Raw genomic sequence first — 27,776 nt, forward strand, 5'->3', positions numbered from 1 at the left:
TCTGTATCATCTGACCTCCCATTTATCTCACCAGGCTGAGCATCACCTGTCATTCAAATAGTCCCTCCCTCCTTTGTCTGTAAAGGACTGTGAGCAGGCAACAAGTCAATAATGTCCTGTTGGTCACCATAGCAACCTTCGAGCTGCTTGGTGCTGCCTCCAAACCCAACTCAGTAGAAATCCAAAGTTACTTCCCATGCCTTAAAGTGACAGTCCAACCGTTAATCTTCATCTCTCTCTCTCTGTCTTTTCAAAAGCAACATATTGATGGTAAATAACTCTCTCTCTCTCTCTCTTCAAAAGCACGGTTAATAGGAGTACTCCAGGATCTCATCACAGCAGTGATACGGGACTCTATAGTTAGGGGGTCAGACAGGCGATTCTGTGGACGCAGGAAAGAAAGTGCCAGGGTCTGGGATGTTTCTGATTGCGTCCCACAATACCTGTGTGACCTGTACAAAAAGGACGGGTTGCACTTCAATCTGAGGGGGATCAATATCCTGGCGAGGAGGTTTGCTACAGCTATGACAATACCTTGACAATAGGTACTCCTGTTTGAGTACTGTTGGGGGTGACAGCTTACCTGGGGGAAGCAACAGTGGCTGTGCCTGTGGCGCAGAGTCCGGCCCTGTAGCTCAGAAGGGTAGGGAATGGAAGAGGAGGGCAGTTGTAATAGGGGACTCGATAGTAAGGGGGTCAGATAGGCGATTCTGTGGATGCAGTCAGGAGACCCGGATGGTAGTTTGCCTCCCTGGTGCCAGGGTCCGGGGTATTTCTGATCGCATCCAAGATATCCTGAAGTGGGAGGGCATGGAGCCAGAGGTCGTGGTACATATAGGTACCAATGACATAGGTAGGAAAAGGGAAGAGGTCCTGAAAGGAGAATATAGGGAGTTAGGAAGGGAGTTGAGAAAAAGGACCGCAAAGGTAGTAATCTCGGGATTACTGCCTGTGCTACGCGACAGTGAGAGTAGGAATGCAATGAGGTGGAGGATAAATGTGTGGCTGAGGGATTGGAGCAGGGGGCAGGGATTCAAGTTTTTGGATCATTGGGACCTCTTTTGGCGCAGGTGTGATCTGTACAAAAAGGACGGGTTACACTTGAATCCTAGGGGAACCAATATCCTGGCGGGGAGATTTGCGAGGGTTACTGAGGTGACTTTAAACTAGAATGGTTGGGGGGAGGGAATCAAATTAAAGAGACTAGGAGAGAGGAGGTTAGTTCACAAATAGAGAAAGCTAGTAGACAGTGTGTGAGGGAGGATAGGCAGGGGATAGAGATCAGGAGCACTCAGCCCAAAGATGTAGGGGACAAGGAAGAAAAAGATAACAAAGTTGTTTGCTCCATTAAGGATAAAAAGAGAGTAAAAGGTGGAGAGTTTCTTAAATGCATCTATTTTAATGCTAGGAGCATTGTAAGAAAGGTGGATGAGCTTAGAGCATGGATTGATACCTGTAGCTATTAGTGAAACGTGGTTGCTGGAGGGGTGTGATTGGCAACTAAATGTTCCAGGATTTTGTTGCTTCAGGTCTGATAGAACAGGAGGGGCAAGAGGGGGAGGTGTTACATTGCTTGTCAGAGAAAATACAACAGCGGTCCTCTGGCAGGATAGATTAGTGGACTCATCCAGGGAGGCTATTTGGGTGGAATTGAGGAATAGGAAAGGTGCAGTGACACTTATAGGGGTGTATTATAGACCACCTAATGGGGACCGAGAACTGGAGGAGCAAACTTGTAAGGAGATAGCAGATATTTGTAGTAAGCACAAGGTTGTGATTGTGGGAGATTTTAATTTTCCACACATAGACTAGGAAGTCCATTCTGTAAAAGGGCTGGATGGTTTGGAGTTTGTCAAATGTGTGCAAGATAGTTTTTTGCAGCAATACATAGAGGTACCAACTAGAGAAGGGGCGGTGTTGGATCTCCTGTTAGGGAATGAGATAGGGCAGGTGACAGAGGTATGTGTTGGGGAGTGCTTCGGGTCCAGTGATCACAATGCCATTAGATTCAATATAATTATGGAGAAGGATAGGACTGGACCTAGGGATGAGATTTTTGACTGGAGAAAGGCTAACTTTGAGGAGAAGTGAAAGGATTTAGAAGGAGTGGATTGGGACAATTTTTTTTATGGGAAGGATGTAATAGGGAAATGGAGGTCATTTAAAGGTGAAATTTTGAGGGGACAGGTTCTTTATGTTTCTGTTAGGTTGAAAGGAAAGGTTAAAAGTTTGAGAGAGCCATGGTTTTCAAGAGATATAGGAAACTTGATTCAGAAAAAGAGAGGGATTTACAATAAATATAGGCAGCTTGGAATTAATGAGGTGCTCAAGGAATATAAAGGATGTAAAAAGAATCTTAAGAAAGAAATTAGAAAAGCTAAAAGTAGATACGAGGCAGCTTTAGCAAGTAAGGTGAAAATAAATCCAGTGGGTTTCTACAGTTATATAAATAGCAAAAGGATAGTGAGGGATAAAATTGGTCCCTTAGAGAATCAGAGTGGATGGCTATGTGCGGAGCCAAAAGAGATGGGGGAGATTTTGAACAATTTCTTTTCTTCGGTATTCACTAAGGAGAAAGATATTGAATTGTGTAAGGTAAAGGAAACAAGAAGGGTAGTTATGGAAAGTATGACGATTAAAGAAGAGGAAGTACTGGTGCTTTTAAGGAATATAAAAGTAGATAAGTCTCCAGGTCCAGACAAGATATTCCCTAGGACCTTGAGGGAAGTTAGTGTGGAAACAGCAGGGGCTCTGACAGAAATATTTCAAATGTCATTAGAAACGGGGATGGTGCCGGAGGATTGGCGTATTGCTCATGTGGTTCCATTGTTTAAAAAGGGTTCTAAGAGTAAACCTAGCAATTATCGGCCTGTGAGTTTGATGTCAGTGGTGGGAAAATTGATGGAAAGTATTCTTAGAGATGGTATATATAATTACCTGGATAGACAGGGTCTGATTAGGAACAGTCAACATGGATTTGTGTGTGGAAGATCATGTTCGACAAATCTTATTTGATTTTTTGATGTGGTTACTAGGAAAGTTGATGAGGTTAAAGTGGTGGATGTTGTCTATATGGACTTCAGTAAGGCCTTTGACAAGGTTCCACACAGAAGGGTCGTTGGGAAGGTTCAATCGTTAGGTATTAATATTGAAGTAGTAAAATGGATCCAGCAGTGGCTGGATGGGAGACGCCAGAGAGTAGTGGTGGATAACTGTGTGTCAGATTGGAGGACAGTGTGTAGCGGTGCGCCTCAGGGATCTGTACTGGGTCCTATGTTGTTTGTCATATATATTAATGATCTGGATGATGGGGTTGTAAATTGGAGTAGTAAGTATGCAGATGATACTAAGATAGGTGGCGTTGTGGATAATGAAGTAGGTTTTCAAAGCTTGCAGAGAAAGTTAGGCCAGTTAGAAGAGTGGGCTGAAAGATGGCAGATGGAGTTTAATGCTGAAAAATGTGAGGTGCTACATTTTGGTAGGACTAATCAAAATAGGACATACATGGTAAATGGTAGGGCTTTGAAGAATGCTGTAGAACAGAGGGATCCAGGAATAATGGTGCAACGTTCCCTGAAGGTGGAATCTCATGTGGATAGGGTGGTGAAGAAAGGTTTTGGTATGCTGGCCTTTATAAATCAGAGCATTGAGTATAGGAGTTGGGATGTAATGTTGAAATTGTATGAGGCATTGGTAAGGCCAAATTTGGAGTCAATAGAACAGGAAGGAGTCAATAACTCTACTGGGTGCTTGTTTATTGTGTACAGTTCTGGTCACCGAATTATAGGAAAGATGTTAATAAAATTGAGAGAGTGCAGAGGAAGTTTACTAAAATGTTGCCTGGGTTTCATCTCCTAAGTTACAGAGAAAGGGTGAACAAGTTAGGTCTTTATTCTTTGGAGCGTAGAAGGTTGAGAGGGGACTTGATAGAGGTGCTTAAAATTATGAGGGGGCTTGATAGAGTTGGCGTGGATAGGCTTTTTCCAATGAGAATGGGGGAGATTCAAACAAGGGGACATGAGTTGAGAGTTAAAGGGCAAAAGTTTAAGGGTAACATGAAGAGGAACTTCTTTACTCAGAGAATTGTGGCTGTGTGGAACGAGCTTCCAGCAGAAGTGGTTGAGGCAGGTTTGATTTTGTTGTTTAAAGTTAAATTGGATAGATATATGGACAGGAAGGGAATGGAGGGTTATGGACCGAGTGCAGGTCGGTGAGACTAGGTGAGTGTAGGAGTTTGGCATGGACTAGAAGGGCCGAGATGGCCTGTTTCCATGCTGTAATTGTTATATATTATATGGTTATTTGTGAGACTTTAAACTAAAATTGCTGGGTTTGGGAACTGAACTGAAGAGACGGAGGAAGAGGTGGGTGGCTCACAAATAGAGAAAGTGTGGAGACAGTACGAGAGGGAGGATAAACAGGTGATAGAGAAGGGATGCATTCAGATCAAGGGTTGAGATGTGTCTATTTTAATGCAAGGAGTATTATGAACAAAGAGGGTGCGCTTTGAATGTGGATCACTACTTGGCGCTATGATGTTGTGGCCATTACAGAGAGTTGGATGGCTCAGGGGCAGGAATGGTTATCTAGAGTGCCAGGCTATAGATGTTTCAGAAAAGACAGGGAGGGAGGCAAAAGAGGTGGGGGTGTGGCACTGCTGATCAGAGATGTGTCACAGCTGCAGAAAAGGAGGAAGTCATAGAGGGATGTCTAGGAACTCTCTGTGGGTGGAAGTTAAGAACAGGAAGGGGTCAATAATTCTACTGGGTGTTTTTTATAGACCACCAAACAGTAATAGGGACTTCGAGGAGCAGATAGGGAGACAGATTCTGGAAAGTTGTGATAATAATAGGGTTGTGGTGGGAGACTTTAATTTCCCAGATATTGATTAGCATCTCCGTAGAGCAAGGGGTTTAGATGGCTTGGAGTTTGTTAGGTGTGTTCAGAAAGGTTTCTTGACACAATATCCTACAAGAGGAGAGGCTGTACAGCGGCTGTACTTGATCTGATATTGGGGAATGAACTTGGTCAGGTGTCAGATCACTCAGTAGGAGAGCATTTTAGAGATAGTGTTCACAATTCTATCTCCTTTACCATAGCATTGGAGAGAGATAGGAACAGATAAGTTATCAAAATGTTTAATTGCAGTAAGGAGAAATATGAGGGTATCAGGCAGGAACTTGGAAGCACAAATTGGAAACAGATGTTCTCAGGGAAATGTATGGCAGAAATCTGGCAAATGTTCAGGGGATATTTGCGTGGGGTTCTGCATAGGTACATTCCAATGAGACAGGGAGAGGATGGTAGGGTACAGGAACGGTGGTGTACAAAGGCTGTTGTAAATCTAGTCAAGAAGAAAAGCTTACAAAAGGTTCAGAAAACTAGGTAATGATAGAGATCTTGAATTTTATAAGCCTAGCAGGAAGGAGTTAACAATGAAATTAGGAGAGCCAGAAGGGGCCATGAGAAGGCCTTGGTGGACAGGATTAAGGAAAACCCAAGGCATTCTACAAGTATGTGAAGAGCAAGAGGATAAGACATGAGAAAATAGGACCAATCAAGTGTGACTGTGGAGGCGATAGCAGATATACTCAATGAGTACTTTGTTTCAGTATTCGCTATGGAAAAGGATCTTGGCAATTGTAGGGATGACTTGCTTGAGCATATAGATATTAAGAAAGAGGATGTGCTGGAGCTTTTGGAAAGCATCAAATTGGATAAGTCACTGGGACCAGATGAGATGTACCCCAGGCTACTGTGGGACGCAAGGGAGGAGATTGCTGAACGTCTGGCAATGATTGTTGCATCATCAATGAGGACAGGAGAGGTGCTGGAGGATTGGAGGGTTGTGCATGTTGTTCCTTTATTCAACAAAGGCAGTAGAGATAGCTCAAGAAATTATAGACCACTGAGTTTTACTTCAGTTGTTGGTAAGTTGATGGCAAAAATCCTGAGAGGCAGGATTTATGAACATTTGGAGAGGCATAATATGATTAGGAATAGTCAGCATGGCTTTGTCAAAGGCAGGTCGTGCTTTACGAGCCTGATTGAACTTTTTTGAGGATGTGACTAAACACATTGATGAGGGTAGAGCAATAGATGTAGTGTATATGGATTTCAGCAAGGCATTTTATAAGGTACCCCATGCAAGGCTTATTGAGAAAGTAAGGAGGCATGGGATCCAAGGGGGTCATTGCTTTGTGGATCCAGAATTGGCTTGCTCACAGAATACAAAGTGTGGCTGTAGATGAGTCATATTCTGCATGGAAGTCAGTGACCACTGGTGTGACTCAGGGATCTGTTCTGGGACCCTCACTTTTCATGATTTTTATAAATGACCTTGATGAGGAAGTGGAGGGTTGGGTTAGAACATTTGCTGATGTCACAAAGGTTGGGGGTATTGTGGATAGAGCGGAGGGCTGTCAGAGGTTACAGTGGGACATCAGTAGGATACAAAACTGGGCTGAGAAGTGGCAGATGGAGTTCAACCCAGGTAAGTGTGAGGTGGCTCATTTGCCTACGTGCAGGACAGTGGGGTGATCGCCTGCCTAGTCAGCTTGGACCAGGAGAAAGCCTTCAACCGGATATCGCACACATACATGGCAGATGTGCTCTCCAAAATGGGATTTGGGGAGGGAATCCAGAGTTGGATCAGACTGCTCTACACAGACATCCGTAGTGCAGTCTAGGTCAACGGGTGGGAAACAGACAGCTTCCCCATCAGGTCTGGAGTTAGGCAGGGCTGTCCCCTCTCCCCTGTCTTGTTCGTGTGCTGTATAGAGCCCTTTGCCGAAGCCATGAGGGATGAGAGCATAAGAGGGGTAACGCTGCCAGGCAGTGGAGGGACCCAAGTTAAAACCTCCCTGTACATGGACAATGTCACCGTCTTCTGCTCTGATCTGAGGTCAGTCCGCAGGTTGATTGGCATCTGCGAACAGTTCGAGCTAGCGTCGGGGGCCAGGCTCAACCGCACGAAGAGCGGTTCCATGCTCTTCGGCAACTGGCCCGACCGATCCAGCGTCCCCTTCACCATCAGGTCTGACCACGTGAAGGTGTTGGGGATTTGGTTTGGAGGGGCTGAGGCATGCAACAAGAACTGGCAGGAGCGGACTGCCAAGGTGAAACAGAAACTCAGACTGTGGGGAGGGCGCTCCCTATTGATAACGGGCAAGAACCTGGTCATCAGCTGTGAGGTGCTCTCAGGGCTGGTGTACTTGGCGCAGTGGTGGCCCGTCCCCCGCTCCTACAGCTCGGAAATCACCCGAGCTGTCTTCAGATTCGTCTGGGGATCCAAGATGGAGCGGGTGAGATGGACCACCATGCACAAGTCCCTGGACAACGGGGGCAAGAACGTCCCCAATGTCGCCCTCACCCTGATGGCCAGCTTCATGCATGGTTGCATCAGGCTGTGCGTGGATCCCAGATACGTGGGCACAAAGTACTACTATGTGCCCAGGTTCTACCTGTCTCCCTGGCTACGAAGGATGGGTCTGGCCCCTTTCCCGCGCAACGCCCCCGTCAGCTGGTCGTTGCCTCCTTACCTGTCCTTCGTAGAAAAATTCTTCAAGGCCAACGCATTTGACCACAAGGCCATTAGACAGTGGTCGGCACGTAGCGTCCTGCAGGCACTGCAGGAGAAGGACGTGATGGACACAGTGGCGTGGTTCCCTGAGCAGACCGTCCAGTTCATCTGGCAAAATGCCTCATCGCCAGAACTCACCAACAGGCACAAAGACCTCGCCTGGCTGGCGGTGAGAGGGGCCCTCCCAGTCAGATCCCTCCTGTACGCCCGGAACAGTTCCTCCACACCCCACTGCCCACGGGAGGACTGTAATGGGGTGGAGTCGGTGGCTCACCTCTTTGCACACTGTGGGTTCGCAAAGAAGGTGTGGAAGAGAATGGAAGGGACAGTACTAAGATTCATACCCAGCAGCTGCGTTACCGAGGACTCCGTGATCTACGGGCTGTTCCCGGGGACGCACACGGAGACCAACATCCGGTGCTGCTGGCAGATCATCAATTCGGTGAAAGACGCGCTTTGGTCTGCCAGCACATGGAGATGTCCGTGACTGAATGCTGCCGACTGGCTCACTCTTGCCTGAAGGAGTACGTGCTGAGGGATGCACTCAAGCTTGGTGCGGCCACCGTGAAGGCCCGGTGGGGAAGGACCACAGTTTAAGGTTCATCACCCATGGGAGTGGGAGGGGTTGGGTGGGGAGGAGACCGACCCTCATCAGCGGTGTGGACAGATAATCAACATGGTGCCCAAGGAGTGGGTGGAATTGTTAATTTGGGAAAAGCATTAGAGCCAATGCCTGCCTTTATTGTTGATAATTTTATTGTTAATAAGTCTTAACTCTTGACCAAGGGTTGAGAGTAAATGAACGGTTTATTGTAAACACCTTTCATTTGTAAATGAACAGAGAGTCAACGCATAATTTTATTGTAAATAACTTTATTGAGTAAGGACACAGAGTCAACGAATGTTTTTTTCTTATATGTAAATAACTTTATTTTGTAATACTTCTGAATAAAGTATTTTTGGAAAAAAAATATGGTGGCAGAATGTAGTATTAATGGTAAGAGTCTTGGCAGTGTGGAGGATCAGATGGATTCTGGGGTGAGAGTTCATAGGACACTCAAAGCTGCTATGCAGGTTGACTCTGTGGTTAAGAAGCCATGTGGTGCACTGGCCTTCATCAATCGGGAGATTGAGTTTAAGAGCCGAAAGGTAATGTTGCAACTATAGAAGACCCTCGTCAGACCCCACTTGGAGTACTGTGCTCAGTTCTGGTCGCCTCACTACAGGAAGAATGTGGAAACCATAGAAAGGGTGCAGAGGAGATTTACAAAGATGTTGCCTGGATTGGGGACCATGCCTTATGAGAATTGGTGGAGTGAACTCGGTCTTTTCTCCTTGGAGCGACGGAGGATGAGAGGTGACCTGATAGAGGTGTATACGAGGGGTGATTGATAAGTTCGTGGCCTAAGGTAGAAGGAGTCAATTTTAGAAAACCTAGCACATTTATTTTTCAACATAGTCCCCTCCTACATTTACACACTTAGTCCAGTGGTCGTAGAGCATACAGATCTTGGACCTCCAGAAAGTGTCCAAAAGTGGGTGATTGATAATTTCGTGGCCTAAGGTAGAAGGAAATGAGTTATACAGCAACACACATAAAAGTTGCTGGTGAACGCAGCAGGCCAGGCAGCATCTCTATGAAGAGGTACAGTCGACGTTTCGGGCCGACCAGCAACTTTTATGTGTGTTGTTTGAAATTCTAGCATCTGCAGATTTCCTCATGTTTGAGTTATACAGCTCTTGTTACATGCACATGCAGGTCAACTCTTTGAGTGATTATGCAGAAAGTTTGAAGTTAATAACTCATCTCCTTCTACCTTAGGCCACGAACATATCAATTACCCTTGATGAGTTATTAACTGATGAGTTATTAACTTCAAACTTTCTGCATAATTACTTAAAGAGTTGAACTGCATGTGCATGTAACGGGAGCTATATAATTCATCTCCTTCTACCCTAGGCCACGAAATTATCAATCACCCCTGCTGCGGATACTTTCTGGAGTTCCAAGATCCGTATGATCCACGACCGCTGGACTAAGTGTGTAAATGTAGGAGAGGACTATGTTGAAAAATAAATGTGCTAGGTTTTCTAAAATTGACTCCTTCTACCTTAGGCCACAAACTTCTCAATCACCCTTCATAAGATGATGAGAGGCATTGATCTTGTGGATAGTCAGAGGCTTTTTCCCAGGGCTGAAATGGCTGACATGAGATAGCACAGTTTTAAGGTGCTTGGAAGTAGATACAGAGGAGATGTCAGGGGTATTTTTTTACACAGAGATTGGTGAGTGCATTGAATGGGCTGTCGACAGTGATGGTGGAGGCAGAAATGATAGGGTCTTTTAATAGACTCCTGGATAGGTACATGGAGCTTAGAAAAATAGAGAGCTATGGGTAACCCTAGGTAATGTCTATAGTAAGGACATGTTCGGCACAGCTTTGTGGGCCGAAGGGCCTGTATTGTGCTGTAGGCTTTCTATGTTCCTGTGTTTCTATGTCCTTCTGTCTTGACTCATTTTATCTTATGATTAGCTCTCCTGCTCCTAAGCTCTATTCCACCCTCTATTTGTTTATATCTGCTCTAGTTAGCTATGCCTTGTAATCTAAACACTTCCTTGATTTAAGCAGTACCCTGTTTCTTCTAAGTGACCATTCAGCCACCTCCATTAATCTATTAAAGCAAAAAGACACCTGCTGGAAGAGAGTTGTCTCATGAATGTTGTGTTGGGGATTTCCTTGGACCTGGTTCTCTGTTTACCAGTGGAGTTTCTGTACAGCCTCTGTCCTTACCTGCATTAAATATTGCAACATTCAGACTGTTTGGTTAAGTTTTCTTCTTGATCCAAAAGACTGATATCCATGAGCATCTGGGTATGGTGACATTTCAACCCTTGATAATGGAATAGGCTTCACAGTCAGCATATCTTCACTGCTCGAGCTAAGATTAACTATTGACACCACAGGCAAGGCAATGGGAGTTGCAGTACTTGATCGTTAGTATAATACAGCCGAGCTAATATTTGGTCTCATGTACAAGGGGGAACTACAATATATTTGTTGTTTCTATTATGCATAGTCACTGGATAAGAAATTCATGAAGTTATCAATGTAAATTGTTTCCCTGTGATGTTTTTGTCTGTCCCTTGGCTTTCCAGCAGCTGCCAATGTGAGCAAGCTCCCCAAACTTGGTCAGGCATCTGGGCTATTTTTGAGCTGATTGGGAGTTTAATCTCTCCAGCAGCCCGAGCAACCCTGAGACCTTCTATGTTACAATATGAACATTGATGCATTAAATTGCTTGTGTAGATCTGTTCCGATAGATTTCAAGGTTTATTTTCATTGTTTTGGTTTTTTTTCCCCTCATTTATCAGACAGAGCTTTGAGATTCAGAAGATGGCTGCCTATCTATAGCGTTATTTTCCTCTTTGTCACCTTCATCACTATGGTTTCCTGGATGGTGATTACAGGTATGAGCTCAAATGTTATTGTATATTTGCTTGAAAATGATGAACTTGGCATTCAGCAGAGTGGCTGGAAATGGAATTAGTAACTCAATCAGTATTTTGTTAACTGCTTTTTTTCTGAACCGTTGGCAATCCTCTGCACTACAGTCAGGAACAGAGAAATATGCTGCAAGTTTCAATTTTGATGAGGAAATCTCCAGTTGACCTGACTAGGCAACTGGATCTCTGGCATGAGGTTGAAAGTAGGGATCATTTATCCAGGGGTAAAACTGGCAGGATGCCTCTGTTAACATCCCACAAGGAGCCATATTGAGGATACAAATTTCCTGGAGATTGACTCTGGTAATGGGATTCAAAAAAAAATCGAAGTTTCCGGTTTCCCAATGAAGTAAAGAGAAGTAACAGCAACTGTGTTGATAATAACCATTAATTGCAATCAGAAATTGTTCGATAGTTTAATACTGTGGCAGATATATTTCACTTCAGGCAAGTAAACACCGCTATACTCGGATGAAAAGATATAGAATAGTTTCTGTAGATAGTTCCTGTATTTTGAAGAACTGGAAGTAGTGGTGATCCAATAATCCTGTTGGATCTCTGTTCATTCATCACTAAAGTGTCAAGAAAGGTTCCAGAAAATACTGGAAACAGCTCATAGAATGCTGTCCTAAAATCCAGATTCCAGGAGTATAGGGTGATAAAACTTGTGCTACAGCCATACAAAGCCCAGTGGACCAGAGCTGGAGGCTGGAGCACAATCTGGGTCCCATACCACAGCAAGAATATATTAGCCTTTGTTGTTCTATTTCACACTTTTAAAACTGAGAAGCACTTGTCCCAAAGGAAAAAGCTGTAGCACTCACTATGGAAAATCAGCTTAGTTTTGCACACACTGGCCATTCTTGTGCTGGGCTGGATTTCCATGTTATAGACACGTGCTAATGTTATTCCTTGGGTGACTTCCTCCTGTAGGGGGACTGCATAATAATTGGACCATGTTGTTCCAAGAGCTTCCACTACCGGGCAATCCCAGGACAACTGGGTTTCTCTATTGTAGGTCCAACCATGGAAGCATACAGCTGTGAATTAATGACCTTTGTCCCTCAAGGTTCTTGACCATCCCAGTGATGTTAGATTCTGCAGGTTCTAATTTTTCTTTCCCCTCTCAGCTCCCCCCACATAAAGCTATTCAAATCAACTCTTGCTTTAGTTTTCCTTTTTATTAAATGTAAATAATATTGGGTATGTGGAGCCTAATCATGTTCCCATAAATGGTTGCACAGAATGATGTGAGGGGGCATTGATTTCAAGAGAGAAACGAGTGATCAGTGATATACAAAGAGAGCCTCTGAGTGTTGCCCTACTTTCAGCTAGTTAATGTGGCCCTAGTAACACAGTGATCTTTGTCAAATCCCCATCTTTCCATTGGCACATTCCATCAACAGCCGCAGAAGGCAGTCAGAGCACCACCAAATGCAGTGAATTCTTTCTCCTTCCATGGGGTTTTTCCTTAAAAACAGTAGCCAGTGTGCAGGTGCGGGAAGCGTCAGAGACATGGGCAGCAATGGAAGGAAGGTGGAGCACCACCAAATGCATGAGTTCTTTCTCCTTACATGGAGGATTTTTCTTAAAAACAGTAGAGAGTATGCAGGTGCGGGAAGCATCCAAGGCATAGACGGCAGCGGAAGGCAGGCAGAGCTCCTCCAAATATGGTGAGTTCTTTCTCCTTGCGTGGGGGGGTTAACTTGTTTTTTAAGCCATAAAAGAGAGATTGGGTCTAGCAGAGCAGTTGTCTTCGGATTGGGGGCGAGAGCCAGAGTGGGAACTTAGAGGCATTGACGAGAAGAGGCTGAAGCCAAAGAAACAGGTAAGAAGGGTAGGTTTTTACTTTTGTTATTGCTGATTTGGTCTTGGTTGCCCATTGTACAGTGCAGGCAGGATGGCAGATATGGCAGTGGAATGCTCCTCCTGTAGGATGTGGGAATTCATGGAAATTGATAGTATCCCTGATGACTGCACCTGTGGTAAGTGCAGCCAGCTCCAGTTCCTGAAGGACTGCACGAAGGAGCTGGAACTGGAGTTGGATGAACTTAGGATCATCTGGGAAGCAGAGCAATTGCTAGATACAACTTTTGAGCAGGTGGTTACACCCAGAGTGCAAAATTCCAGGAGTAGATGGCTGAACACCAAGAGGGGTAAAAGGAGAAAGAAGCCAGTGCAGGGTCCCCTTGTGGCCATTCTCCTCGGCAACAGGTATACCCCTTTGGATACTGACGAGGGGGATGACCTATCTGGGCAAGGCAGCAGGAGCCAGACCAATAGCACTGTGGTCGGCTCTGAGCCTCAGAAGGGTACGGCGCAGTCAGGTGGAGCAATAGTCAAGGGGGTCTCAATAGTTAGGGGAGCAGATAAGAGATTTGGCAGCAAAAGAGACGCCAGGATAGTGTGTAGCCTCCCGGGTGCTGGGGTCCAGGATGTCTCTGAGAGGCTGCAGAATATTCTTGAAGGGGAGGATGAGCAGCCAGAGGTCATCATACATTTTGGTACCAATGACATAGGCAGGAGAGAGGTAGAGGTCCCGCGCAGTAAGTTTAGGGAGCTAGGAAGGAGGCTGAAGAGCAGGATTTAGGAGGTGGTAATCTCCGGATTACTCCCAGTGCCACAAGCTAGGGAAGGTCAGAACAGGAAGATAGTGCAGACCAATGAGTGGCTGAGGAGATGGTGCAGGGGGCAGGGTTTCAAGTTCTTGGATCATTGGAACCTTTTCTGAGGAAGGGTTGCACCTGAACTGGAGGGGAACCAATATCCTGAGAGGGAGGTTTGATAATGCTATTGGGAATGGTTTAAACTAGATTTGCAGGGGGGTGGGAACTGAAGTGAAGAAGCAGCAGATGGGCTGTTGGCACACAACTCGTAGGGAGTTTATGAGGAAGGATAGTCAGATGATAGAGCAAAAAAGCACTCAGCCAGATGATTTGTGATGTGTCTATTTTAATACAAGGAGTATCATTAGCAAGGTGGATGAACTTAGAGCATGGATCAATACGTGGAACTATGACATTGTGGCCATTACAGAGATGTGGATGTCTCAGGGGCAGGAATGGCTGCTGAGTGTGCCGGGCTTTAGATGTTTCAAAAAGGACAGGGAGGGTGGCAAAACAGGAGTGGGCATGGCATTGATAATCAGGGATAGTATCATGGCTGCAAAAAAGGAGGAAATCATGGAGGGATTGTCTACTGAGTCAGAGGGGCTGAAAGTCAGAAACAGGAAGGGGGCAATAACTCTACTGAGTGTTTTTATAGAACCCCCAATAGTAACAGAGACACTGAGGAGCAGAAAGGGAGGCAAATTCTGCAATGGTCAATAATAATAGGGTTGTTGTGATGGGAGATTTTAACTTTTCTAATATTGACTGGCATCTCCTTAGGGCAAGGGATTTGGATGGGGTGGAGTTTGTTAGGTGTGTTCAAGAATGTTTCCTGACGCAATATACAGATAAGCCAACCAGAGGAGAGGCTGTACTTGATCTGCTATTGGGAAATGAACCTGGTCAGGTGGCAGATGTCTCAGTGGGAGAGCATTTTGGAGGTAGTGGTAATAAATCTATCTCCTTTACAGGAGAATGATAGGAGCAGACAATTTGGGAACTGTGAATTGGGGTAGTGTGCCATTAGGCAGAAACTTTGGAGCATAAATTGGAAGTGGATGTTCTCAGGGAAATCCATGGCAGAAATGTGGCAAATGTTAGGGGAACATTTGCATGATGTTCTACAAAGGTATGTTCCATTGAGGTGGGGAAAGAATGGTAGGGTAAAGGAACCATGGTGTACAAAGGATGTAGAAAATCGAGTTGATAAGAAAAGGAAAGCTTATGAAAGATTGAAGAAACTAGGTACTGTTAGAGCTCTAGAAAATTACAAGGTTGCGAGGAAGGAGTTTAAGAATGGAATTAGGAGAGCTAGGTGGGGCCATGAGAAGGTCTTGATGAGCAGGATTAAGGAAAACCCCAAGGCATTTTACAAGTCTGTGAAGAGCAAGAGGATGAGCTGTGTGAGAATAGGACCAATCAGGTGTGACAGTGGAAATGTGCGTATTGAGTCGGAGGAGGTAGCGGAGGTCCTTAATGAATACTTTGCTTCAGTATTCATCAGCGAAAAGACCTTGGCAATTGTGGGGATGACTTACAGTGGACTGAAACGCTTGAGCATATAAACATAAAGAAAGAGGATATGCTGGAGTTTTTGAAAAGCATTAAGTTAGGTAAGTAGCCAGGTCCAGATGAGATATACCCCAGGCTACAGTGGGAAGCAAGGGAGGAGATTGCTGAGCCTCTTGTGATGATCTTTGCATCATCAATAGGGATGGGAGAAGTACCGGAGGATTGGAGGTTTGCAAATGTTCTTCCCTTGTTCAAGAAAGAGAGTAGAGATAACCCAGGAAATTATAGGCCAGTGAGTCTTACTTCAGGTGTGGGCAAGTTGTTGGAGAAGATCCTGAGAGGCAGGATTTATGAGCATTAGGAGAGACATAATCTGATTAGGTATAGTCAGCATGACTTTGTTACGGGCAGGTCATGCCTTGTGATTCCGATTGAGTTCTTTGACAATGTAACACAACACATTGAAGAAGATATAGCAGTGGTGTAGTGTATATGGATTTCAGTAAGGCATTTGATAAGGTTCCCCATGCAAGGCTTATTGAGAGAGTAAGGAAGCATGGGATCCAAGGAGACCTTGCTTTGTGGATCCAGAATTGGTTTGCCCACAGAAGGCAAAGGGTGGTTGTAGATGATTTGTTTTCTGCATGGAGGATGGTGACCACTGGTGTTCTGCAGGGATCTGTTCTAGGACCCCTCCTCTTTGTGATTTTTATAAATGACCTGGATGAGCAAGGAGAAGGGTGGGTTTGTAAAGTTTGCTGATGACACAAAAGTTGGGGGGGTGTTGTGGATAGTCTGGAGGGTTGTCAAAGGTTACAGCGGGACATCGATAGGATGCAGAACTGGGCTGAGAAGTGGCAGGTGGAGTTCAACCCAGATAAGTGTGAAGTGGTTCATTTCAGTAGGTCAAATTTGAAGACAGAATATAATATTAATGGTAAGACTCTTGGCAGTGTGGAGGATCAGAGAGATCTTTGGGTTCCTGTCCATAGGACTCTCAAAGCTGCTGCACAGGTTGACAGTGTTGTTAAGAAGGTGTCTGGTGTGTTGGCCTTCATCAACTGTGGGAGCCTTGAGGTAATGTTAGCAGCTATATAAGACCTTAGTTAGACCCCACTTGGAGTACTGTGCTCAGTTCTGGTCACCTCACTACAGGAAGGATGCGGATACTATAGCGACAGTGCAGAGGAGTTTTACAAGGATGTTGTGTGTATTGGAGAGTGTGCCTTATGAGAATAGGTTAAGTAAACTTGTCTTTTTCTCCCTGGAGTGATGAAGGATGAGAGGTGACCTGATAGAGATGTACAAGATAATGAGACTCATTGATCGTGTAGATAGCCAGAGGCTTTTGTCCAGGGCTGAAATGGTTAATGTGAGGTTCATAGTTTTAAGGTACTTGGAAGTAGGTACAAGGGGGATTTCAGGGGTAAGTTTTTCACACAGAGAGTGGTGTGTGTGGAATGCACTGCCAGTGATAGAGGTATTGTCGATACAATAAGGTCTTTTAACAGACTCTTAGATAGGTACATGAGGCTTCGAAAAATAGAGGGCTATGTGGTAGAGAAATTCTAGGCAGTTTCTAGAGTAGGTTACATGGTTGGAACAACATTGTGGGCCGAACAGCCTGTAGTGCCCTGTAGATTTCTGTGTTCTTTGTTGTATGTTCATTCACAGTGTCATTTCATGTATACCACAACAATTGATTGTCATTGAGTTAGTCTCCTGAAATCACTGGAAATCAGCCACCATAAGAATAGCAGACGGTCTAATGGGAGGCTCCCCATCACCCTCTCAATGTCAACTGACTTGGAATACAGTAACTGAGCACTTGTTCAATCCCTTCCGACCTATGTTCGTGACACTTCTCACGCTCTTAAACTTTTCGATGATTTTAAGTTCCCTGGCCCCCACCGCTTTATTTTCACCATGGATGTCCAGTCCTTATATACTTCCATCCCCCATCAGAAAGGTCTCAAAGCTCTACGCTTCTTTTTGGATTCCAGACCTAATCAGTTCCCCTCTACCACCACTCTGCTCCGTCTAGCGGAATTAGTCCTTACTCTTAATAATTTCTCCTTTGGCTCCTCCCACTTCCTCCAAACTAAAGATGTAGCTATGGGCACCCGTATGGGTCCTAGCTATGCCTGCCTTTTTGTTGGGTTTGTGGAACAATCTATGTTCCGTGCCTATTCTGGTATCTGTCCCCCACTTTTCCTTCGCTACATCGACGACTGCATTGGCGCTGCTTCCTGCACGCATGCAGAACCCGTTGACTTTATTAACTTTGCCTCCAACTTTCACCCTGCCCTCAAATTTACCTGGTCCATTTCCGACACCTCCCTCCCCTTTCTAGATCTTTCTGTCTCTGTCTCTGGAGACAGCTTATCCACTGATGTCTACTATAAGCCTACCGACTCTCACAGCTATCTGGACTTCTCACTCTATCTGGACTTCTCACCCTGTCTCTTGCAAAAACGCCATCCCCTTCTCGCAATTCCTCCGTCTCCGCCGCATCTGCTCTCAGGATGAGGCTTTTCATTCTAGGACGAGGGAGATGTCTTCCTTTTTTAAAGAAAGGGGCTTCCCTTCCTCCACTATCAACTCTGCTCTTAAACGCATCTCCCCCATTTCACGTACATCTGCTCTCACTCCATCCTCCCGCCACCCCACTAGGAATAGGGTTCCCCTGGTCCTCACCTACCACCCCACCAGCCTCCGGGTCCAACATATTATTCTCCGTAACTTCCGCCACCTCCAACGGGATCCCACCACTAAGCACATCTTTCCCTCCCCACCACCCTGCATTCCGCAGGGATCGCTCCCTACACAACTCCCTTGTCCATTCGTCCCCCCTATCCCTCCCCACTGATCTCCCTCCTGGCACTTATCCGTGTAAACGGAACAAGTGCTACACATGCCCTTACGCTTCCTCCCTTACCACCATTCAGGGCCCCAAACAGTCCTTCCAGGTGAGGCAACACTTCACCTGCGTGTCGACTGGGGTGATATACTGCGTCCGGTGCTCCTGATGTGGCCTTTTATATATTGGCGAGACCGGACGCAGACTGGGAGACCGCTTTGCTGAACATCTACGCTCTGTCCGCCAGAGAAAGCAGGATCTCCCAGTGGCCACACATTTTAATTCCACATCCCATTCCCATTCTGACATGTCTATCCACGGCCTCCTCTACTGTAAAGATGAAGCCACACTCAGGTTGGAGGAACAACACCTTATATTCCGTCTGGGTAGCCTCCAACCTGATGGCATGAACATCGACTTCTCTAACTTCCGCTAGGCCCCACCTCCCTCTCGTACCCCATCTGTTACTTATTTTTATGCACACATTCTTTCTCTCACTCTCCTTTTTCTCCCTCTGTCCCTCTGAATATACCTCTTTCCCATCCTCTGGGTCCCCCCCCCCACTCCTTGTCTTTCTTCCCGGACCTCCTGTCCCATGATCCTCTCGTATCCCCTTTTGCTTATCACCTGTCCAGCTCTTGGCTCTATCCCTCCCCCACCTGTCTTCTCCTATCATTTTGGATCTCCCCCTCCCCCTCCAACTTTCAAATCCCTTACTCACTCTTCCCTCAGTTAGTCCTGACGAAGGGTCTCGGCCTGAAACGTCGACTGCACCTCTTCCTACAGATGCTGCTTGGCCTGCTGCGTTCACCAGCAACTTTGATGTGTGTTACTTGCTAGTGTTCTCTACATCTCCATAACCAGGGATGAGGAAGTGTTGCACTTTCAGAAATCACTACTTTTTGGTGGAATATTAACCCAAGAAACTATCTGTGTTCTTTGGGAAGATAGGAAAGATCTTATGACACGACTTCAAATGAGCAAGTAGTTCTCTCACCACTCCTTGCCCTTCACTTCCCCGTATCTGAAAAAATCGGATGAGACAGCGGCACTGCGGGTAGTGCAGCCATCTCATTGACCCAGAGACACAGATTCGATCCTGTTTCTCAGTGTTGTCTGTGTGGTGTTTGCATGTTCTATATGTTTCCCCAAGTTCTCCAGCTTTCTCCCTCATCTGAAGTCATTCAGGCTGGTAAGTTCGATTTGGCAACTTAACCCAATGCGTAGGTGAGTGAAAGAACAATCAGAGGGTGTTGATTGGCATGTGTGAAAGACTAAGTTAAGGGGAAATGATGGTGGAATGGGGTTGCTCTGAAATATACCATAGGGTCAGTGGGCTGGATGACCACCTCCTTTATTGAAAGGGAATGTGAGATAAGAAACAGTATCCACAAAACAGTTAGTTTGGTTTCTGTCATATTGTTTGTTGAGTCCTGCTCAGTACAAACCTGATACCTCATTACCGAAAGCAGTGACTACATTTAAAACAATTCATTGGCTGATCCTCTCCTGGTTCTCTGGAAGATCAGAGTGGTCATCTATGCATGGAGCCGAATGAGATGGGAGATCTTAAATGATTTTTTTTCATCCGTAATCACTCAGGAGACAGATACAAAGTCTTGAAGTTAGGCAAAGCAGCATTGAGATCATGGACCATATACAGATTACAGAGGGGAAGGTGTTTGCTGCCTTTAGGAAAATTAGTATGAATAAATCCCCAGGGCCATGAGAAGATGTTCCCTTGGACCCTGTAGGAAGCGACTGCAGAAATTGCAGGGGCCCTAGCAGTGGTATTTAAAATGTCCTTAGCTACAGGTGAAGTGCCAGAGGATTGGAGGATAGTTAATGTTGCTCTGTTGTTCACGAAAGGTTTTAAGAATAAGCCAGGAAATTATGGGCTGGTGAAACTGATGGCGGTACTGGATAACATATTGGAAGGTATTCTAAGGAACCAGATATAGTAAGAGATAGGTAGGGACTGATTAGGGGTGGTTATCATGGCTTTGTGCATGGTAGGTCATATCTTACGAAGCTTAGAGAGTTCTTTGAGGAAATTAGCGGGAATGTTGATGAAGGTAGGACTGTGAATGTTTATGAAGCTAGAACAGTGAATGTTTATGTGTACTTTATCAAAGACTTTGACAAGATCCCACATGGGAGTTTGGTCAAGAAGGTTCACTTGATAGGCATTCAAGATGAGGGGGTAAACTGGATCAGTCATTGTCTTTGTGGTAGAGGCCAGACAGTGGTAGTAGGTGGCTCTTGATTAGCCAGGCCATCAAAGGGTACGGGGTGAAAGCAGGGGAGTGGGGATGACTGGAAGAATTGGATTAGCCCATGATTGAATGGCAGAGCAGACTCGATGGGCCGAATGGCCTACTTCTCCTATATCTTATGGTCTTATGGTTGCCGCTTTGACTGGAGGACTCTGCCTAGTGGTGTGCCACAGGATTCGGTGCTGGGTCCATTGTTGTTAATCATCTATATCAATGATCTAGATGATAATGTGGTCAAGTGGATCAGCAAATTTTCAGATGACACCAAGATTGAGGGTGTAGTGGACAGCAAGAAAGGCTATCATGGCTTGCAGTGGGATCTGGACCAGCTGGAAAAATGGGCTGAAAAATGAAAGATGCAGACTAGTGTGAGATGTTGCACTTTGGGAGGACAACCCAGCGTAGAACTTGCATGGTGAGTGGAAGGGCAGTGAGGTGTGCAGCAGAACAAAAGGATCTGGGACTACAGATTAGATTATTAGATTAGATTATGAGGACACAAAGTCCTCTTTTATTGTCATTTAGTAATGCATGCTTTAAGAAATGATACAATGTTTCACCGGTATGATATCACAGAAACACAAGAGAAACCAAGACTAAGATCCATAATTCTTTCAATGTGGTGTCATAGGTAGATATAGTCATAAAGAAAGCTTTTGGCATATTAGCATTCATAAATCAAAGCATTTGACAGCAGGAGTGGGAATGCTATGTTGAAGTTGTACAAGAAATTGGTGAGGCCATAATTTGGAGTATTGTGTGCGGTTTTGGTCACCTACCTACAGGAAAGATGTGAATATGATTGAAGGATTGAAGAAAAGAAATTATAAGGAATTTGTCAGGACTTGAGGACCTGAGTTATAGAGAAAGGTTACATAGGTTTGGACTTTATTCCCTAGAGAATAGAAGAATGAAGGGTGATTTTGATAGAGGTATATAAGATCATGAAGGGTAAAGATAGAATAAATACAAGCAGTCTTTTTCCACTGAGGTTGGGTGAGACTGGAACTATAGATCATGGGTTAAGGGTGAAACGTGACACGTTTAAGGGGAACACTAGGCAGAAAATCTTCACTCAGAGGATGGTGAGATTATGAATGAGCTGTCAGTAGAAGTGGTGGATAGAGGTCTGATTTCATCATTTAAGAGATAATAGACGGGAGAGGTATGGAGAGCTGTGGTTTGGATGCAGGTTAATAGGACTAGGCAGATTAATAATTTGGCATGGACTAGGTGGTTGACAAGCCTATTTCTGTGCTGTAGTGTTTTCTGACTCTATGATAGTAGGGTGGTGAAAGGGGATGTGAAATTATTTTCTTATTGGTGAAACTCACTGCTGCCCTATTCACAGACTTTGCAATCATCATTTTTAGTGACGATCGTGCCTTCTGATGGAGGTGCAGCTTTCAATCCTCTTATCATCTTGGCTTATTGCAGATATTGTGATTATTTTTTATTGCAGGCCTTACACGAGAAGACATTCTAATGGTTACCATGTCAGTTATTGGATTGGTACCGTATGCAGGATATGCTATTACATTTCTCTTTTGGACATGGAAAGTATTCCCAGGTACCTGTTATTGTAATTTACACCTTAGCATGAACACACATGTATCTCGAAGTGACCAACATTAATAGAACCAAATATGAAAATGAAACACGACCAATCAACTTCACCCCCCCACAGCTGTCTCAACAGCACCCTCACACAGCTGCACCAACACTCTCCCACACAACTGTCCCAACACCACCCCACACAGCTGTCCCAGCACCCTCCCACACAGCTGACCCAATACTTTCCCACTCAACTGACCGAACACCACCCCACACAGCTATCCCAACACCCTCCCACACAGCCGTCCCAACACCACCTCACACAGCCGTCCCAACACCCTCCCACACAGCCTTCCCAACACTCTCCCACACGGCTGTCCCAACACCCTCCCACACAGCCGTCCCAACACCACCTCCAACATCTGTCCCAACACCACCTCGCACAGCTGTCCCAACACCACCTCACACAGCTGTCCCAACACCACCTCAGACAGCTGTCCCAACACCAGCCCACACATCTGTCCCAACACCAGCCCACAAAGCTGTCCCAACACCACCTCACACAGCTGTCCCAACACCCTCCCACAGCCGTCCCAACACCCTCCCACACAGCCGTCCCAACACGCACAGCTGTCCCAACACCACACAGCCTTCCCAACACCACCTCGCACAGCTGTCCCAACACCACCTCAGACAGCTGTCCCAACACCACCCCACACATCTGTCCCAACTCCAGCCCACACATCTGTCCCAACACCAGCCCACACAGCTGTCCCAACACCAGCCCACACAGCTGTCCCAACACCACCTCACACAGCTGTCCCAACACCCTCCCACAGCTGTCCCAACACCCTCCCACACAGCTGTCCCAACACCTCCCACACAGCCATCCCAACACCCTCTCACACAGCCGTCCGAACACCCTCCCACACAGCCGTCCCAACACCCTCCCACACAGCCGTCCCAACACCACCTCACACAGCTGTCCCAACACCCTCCCACAGCTGTCCCAACACCCTCCCACACAGCTGTCCCAACACCTCCCACACAGCCATCCCAACAACCTCCAACACAGCCGTCCCAACACCCTCCCACACAGCCGTCCCAACACCCTCCCACACAGCCGTCCCAACACCACCTCACACAGCCGTCCCAACACCCTCCAACACAGCTGTCCCAACACCCTCCAACACAGCCGTCCCAACTCCACCTCACACACAGCTGTCCCGGCACCCTCCCGCACAGCTGTCCCAGCACCCTCCCGCACAGCTGTCCCAACACCACCCCTCACAGCTGTCCCAACACCCTCCCACACAGCCGTCCCAACACCACCTCACACAGCCGTCCCAACACCCTCCAACACAGCTGTCCCAACACCCTCCAACACAGCCGTCCCAACTCCACCTCACACACAGCTGTCCCGGCACCCTCCCGCACAGCTGTCCCAGCACCCTCCCGCACAGCTGTCCCAACACCACCCCTCACAGCTGTCCCAACACCATCCCGCACAGCTGTCCCAACACCACCTCCACATGCTGTCCCAACACCACCCCACACAGCTGTCCCCACACCACCCCATACAGCTGTCCCCACACCACCCCACACAGCTGTCCCAACACCTTCCCCAACACCTTCCCACACAGCCGTCCCAACACCACCCCACACATCTGTCCTAACACCACCTCCCACACATCTGTCCTAACACCACCTCCCACACAGCTGTCCCAACACCCTCCCACACAGCTGTCCCAACACCATTCCACACAGCTGTCCAAACCATCTCCCACACAACTGTTCCAACACCACCTCCACACAGCTGTCCCAACACCCTCCGACACAGCCGTCCCAACACCACCTACCACACAGCTGTCCCAACACCATTCCACACAGCTGTCCCAACACCATTCTACACAGCTGTCCCAACACCGTCCCACACAGCTGTCCGAACCATCTCCCACACAACTGTCCCAACACCACCTCCCACACAGCTGTCCCAACACCATTCCACACAGCTGTCCCAACACCGTCCCACACAGCTGTCCGAACCATCTCCCACACAACTGTTCCAACACCACCTCCACACAGCTGTCCCAACTCCACCTTACACAGCTGCCTCACACAGCCATCCCAACACCCTCTCACACAGCCATCCCACCACCCCACGCAGGTGTCCCAACACCACCCCCCACACAGCTGTATCAACGCTCTCCTGCACAGCTGTCCCAACATCCTCCTGCACAGCTGTCCCAACACCCTCCCACACAGCTGTCCCAACACCATCCCGCACAGCTGTCCCAACACCACCCCACACAGCTGTCCCAACACCCTCTCACACAGCTGTCCCAACACCCTCCCACACTGCTGTCCCGACACCACCTCCACATGCTGTCCCAACACCACCTCCACATGCTGTCCCAACACCATCCCACACAGCTGTCCCAACACCATCCCACACAACTGTCCCAACACCACCACACACAGCTGTCCCAACACCACCCGACACATCTCTCCCAACACCCTCCCACGCAGCTGTCCCAACACCCTCCCACACAGCCGTCCCAACACCACCTCCAACATCTGTCCCAACACCACCTCGCACAGCTGTCCCAACACCACCTCACACAGCTGTCCCAACACCACCTCAGACAGCTGTCCCAACACCAGCCCACACATCTGTCCCAACACCAGCCCACAAAGCTGTCCCAACACCACCTCACACAGCTGTCCCAACACCCTCCCACAGCCGTCCCAACACCCTCCCACACAGCCGTCCCAACACGCACAGCTGTCCCAACACCACACAGCCTTCCCAACACCACCTCGCACAGCTGTCCCAACACCACCTCAGACAGCTGTCCCAACACCACCCCACACATCTGTCCCAACTCCAGCCCACACATCTGTCCCAACACCAGCCCACACAGCTGTCCCAACACCAGCCCACACAGCTGTCCCAACACCACCTCACACAGCTGTCCCAACACCCTCCCACAGCTGTCCCAACACCCTCCCACACAGCTGTCCCAACACCTCCCACACAGCCATCCCAACACCCTCTCACACAGCCGTCCGAACACCCTCCCACACAGCCGTCCCAACACCCTCCCACACAGCCGTCCCAACACCACCTCACACAGCTGTCCCAACACCCTCCCACAGCTGTCCCAACACCCTCCCACACAGCTGTCCCAACACCTCCCACACAGCCATCCCAACAACCTCCAACACAGCCGTCCCAACACCCTCCCACACAGCCGTCCCAACACCCTCCCACACAGCCGTCCCAACACCACCTCACACAGCCGTCCCAACACCCTCCAACACAGCTGTCCCAACACCCTCCAACACAGCCGTCCCAACTCCACCTCACACACAGCTGTCCCGGCACCCTCCCGCACAGCTGTCCCAGCACCCTCCCGCACAGCTGTCCCAACACCACCCCTCACAGCTGTCCCAACACCCTCCCACACAGCCGTCCCAACACCACCTCACACAGCCGTCCCAACACCCTCCAACACAGCTGTCCCAACACCCTCCAACACAGCCGTCCCAACTCCACCTCACACACAGCTGTCCCGGCACCCTCCCGCACAGCTGTCCCAGCACCCTCCCGCACAGCTGTCCCAACACCACCCCTCACAGCTGTCCCAACACCATCCCGCACAGCTGTCCCAACACCACCTCCACATGCTGTCCCAACACCACCCCACACAGCTGTCCCCACACCACCCCATACAGCTGTCCCCACACCACCCCACACAGCTGTCCCAACACCTTCCCCAACACCTTCCCACACAGCCGTCCCAACACCACCCCACACATCTGTCCTAACACCACCTCCCACACATCTGTCCTAACACCACCTCCCACACAGCTGTCCCAACACCCTCCCACACAGCTGTCCCAACACCATTCCACACAGCTGTCCAAACCATCTCCCACACAACTGTTCCAACACCACCTCCACACAGCTGTCCCAACACCCTCCGACACAGCCGTCCCAACACCACCTACCACACAGCTGTCCCAACACCATTCCACACAGCTGTCCCAACACCATTCTACACAGCTGTCCCAACACCGTCCCACACAGCTGTCCGAACCATCTCCCACACAACTGTCCCAACACCACCTCCCACACAGCTGTCCCAACACCATTCCACACAGCTGTCCCAACACCGTCCCACACAGCTGTCCGAACCATCTCCCACACAACTGTTCCAACACCACCTCCACACAGCTGTCCCAACTCCACCTTACACAGCTGCCTCACACAGCCATCCCAACACCCTCTCACACAGCCATCCCACCACCCCACGCAGGTGTCCCAACACCACCCCCCACACAGCTGTATCAACGCTCTCCTGCACAGCTGTCCCAACATCCTCCTGCACAGCTGTCCCAACACCCTCCCACACAGCTGTCCCAACACCATCCCGCACAGCTGTCCCAACACCACCCCACACAGCTGTCCCAACACCCTCTCACACAGCTGTCCCAACACCCTCCCACACTGCTGTCCCGACACCACCTCCACATGCTGTCCCAACACCACCTCCACATGCTGTCCCAACACCATCCCACACAGCTGTCCCAACACCATCCCACACAACTGTCCCAACACCACCACACACAGCTGTCCCAACACCACCCGACACATCTCTCCCAACACCCTCCCACGCAGCTGTCCCAACACCCTCCCACGCAGCTGTCCCAACACCTTCCCACACAGCCGTCCCAACACCCTCTCACACAGCCGTCCCAACACCACCTCCCACACAGACGTATCAACACCCTCCCAAACAGCCGTATCAACACCCTGCCACACAGCTGTCCCAACACCACCCCACACAGCTGTCCCAACACCACCTCCCGAACAGCTGTATCAACACCCCCCGACACATCTCTCCCAACACCCTCCCACACAGCTGTCCCAACACCCTCCCACACAGCCGTCCCAACACCACCTCACACAGCCGTCCCAACACCACCCCACACAGCCGTGTCAACACCACCTCTTACACAGCCGTCCCAACACCACCTCCCGCACAGCCGTCCCAACACCACCTCCCGCACAGCCGTCCCAACGCCACCTCCCGCACAGCCATCCCAATGCCACCTCCCACACAGTCGTCCCAACACCACCTCCCACACAGCCGTCCCAATATAATCCCACACAGCTGTCCCAACACCACCCCCACACAGCTGTCCCAACACCTCCCCGCACTACTGTCTCTGTATTGATTGATTCATTGAAGATTATCTCTTAGTGCTATTAAACCTTAGAAATCAATTTAGAGGCAAAGAACTGAGGGGATGTGGGGGAGCCCTCCTCCTGACTGTGTGTGCCTGCCATATCCATTTCCTCTTAAACTTCTGGTCAGGGTTTGGAGCTGGTGACTCTCAAATTTGTTCAATTGTCTCTTCTTTCCTTCAGTACTGCCTTTCTAACGACAATGCCTTGTACCAAAGGCAGATAATTGTTCAAGAATAGTATTGATAATTATATTACCGGCATTTGTATTATCATTTGGTCTTTACTGCATTACAGGTAAATTATTAAATACAATTTGTCACCACGTCAGAGAAAACAATAATATTTATTATTTAATTTGCTGGATATGTACATGGAGAAACATCAGTGTAGTGGCATGCCCATCTGACTGGGCTGCAGATAGGGGAAAATCCCAGGTTATCAAATGTGTTTCCAGAAGCAACAAAAAGATAGTTTTTTGGTCTCTCCCAGTGTCTCCACACCTGCCCATATCATTGAGCTCTCTATACCTTCTTCATTCCCGTGCCCTGACGTCTGGCCCATCTTGTCAGATGGTTGGGTTGCATCGTATTGAGGAGACTCGGTACCAACCTGACTAACTGA

General features: G+C 47.8%; 1 protein-coding gene across 4 annotated transcripts in view; it reads left to right on the plus strand.

The window, feature by feature from the left end:
• Positions 1-27,776, plus strand: part of LOC140198118 (uncharacterized) — a 144,778-nt gene that overhangs the window by 99,401 nt on the left and 17,601 nt on the right. For all 4 annotated transcript variants that reach the window (XM_072259047.1, XM_072259049.1, XM_072259050.1 and 1 more), the window contains 2 exons: positions 10,956-11,051; positions 21,807-21,914. In XM_072259047.1, the coding sequence (XP_072115148.1) occupies positions 10,956-11,051; positions 21,807-21,914 (204 nt within the window). The remainder of the gene's footprint in view (positions 1-10,955; positions 11,052-21,806; positions 21,915-27,776) is intronic.

Source organism: Mobula birostris, chromosome 5 (assembly GCF_030028105.1).
Source record: "Mobula birostris isolate sMobBir1 chromosome 5, sMobBir1.hap1, whole genome shotgun sequence".
NCBI lineage: Eukaryota > Metazoa > Chordata > Chondrichthyes > Myliobatiformes > Myliobatidae > Mobula > Mobula birostris.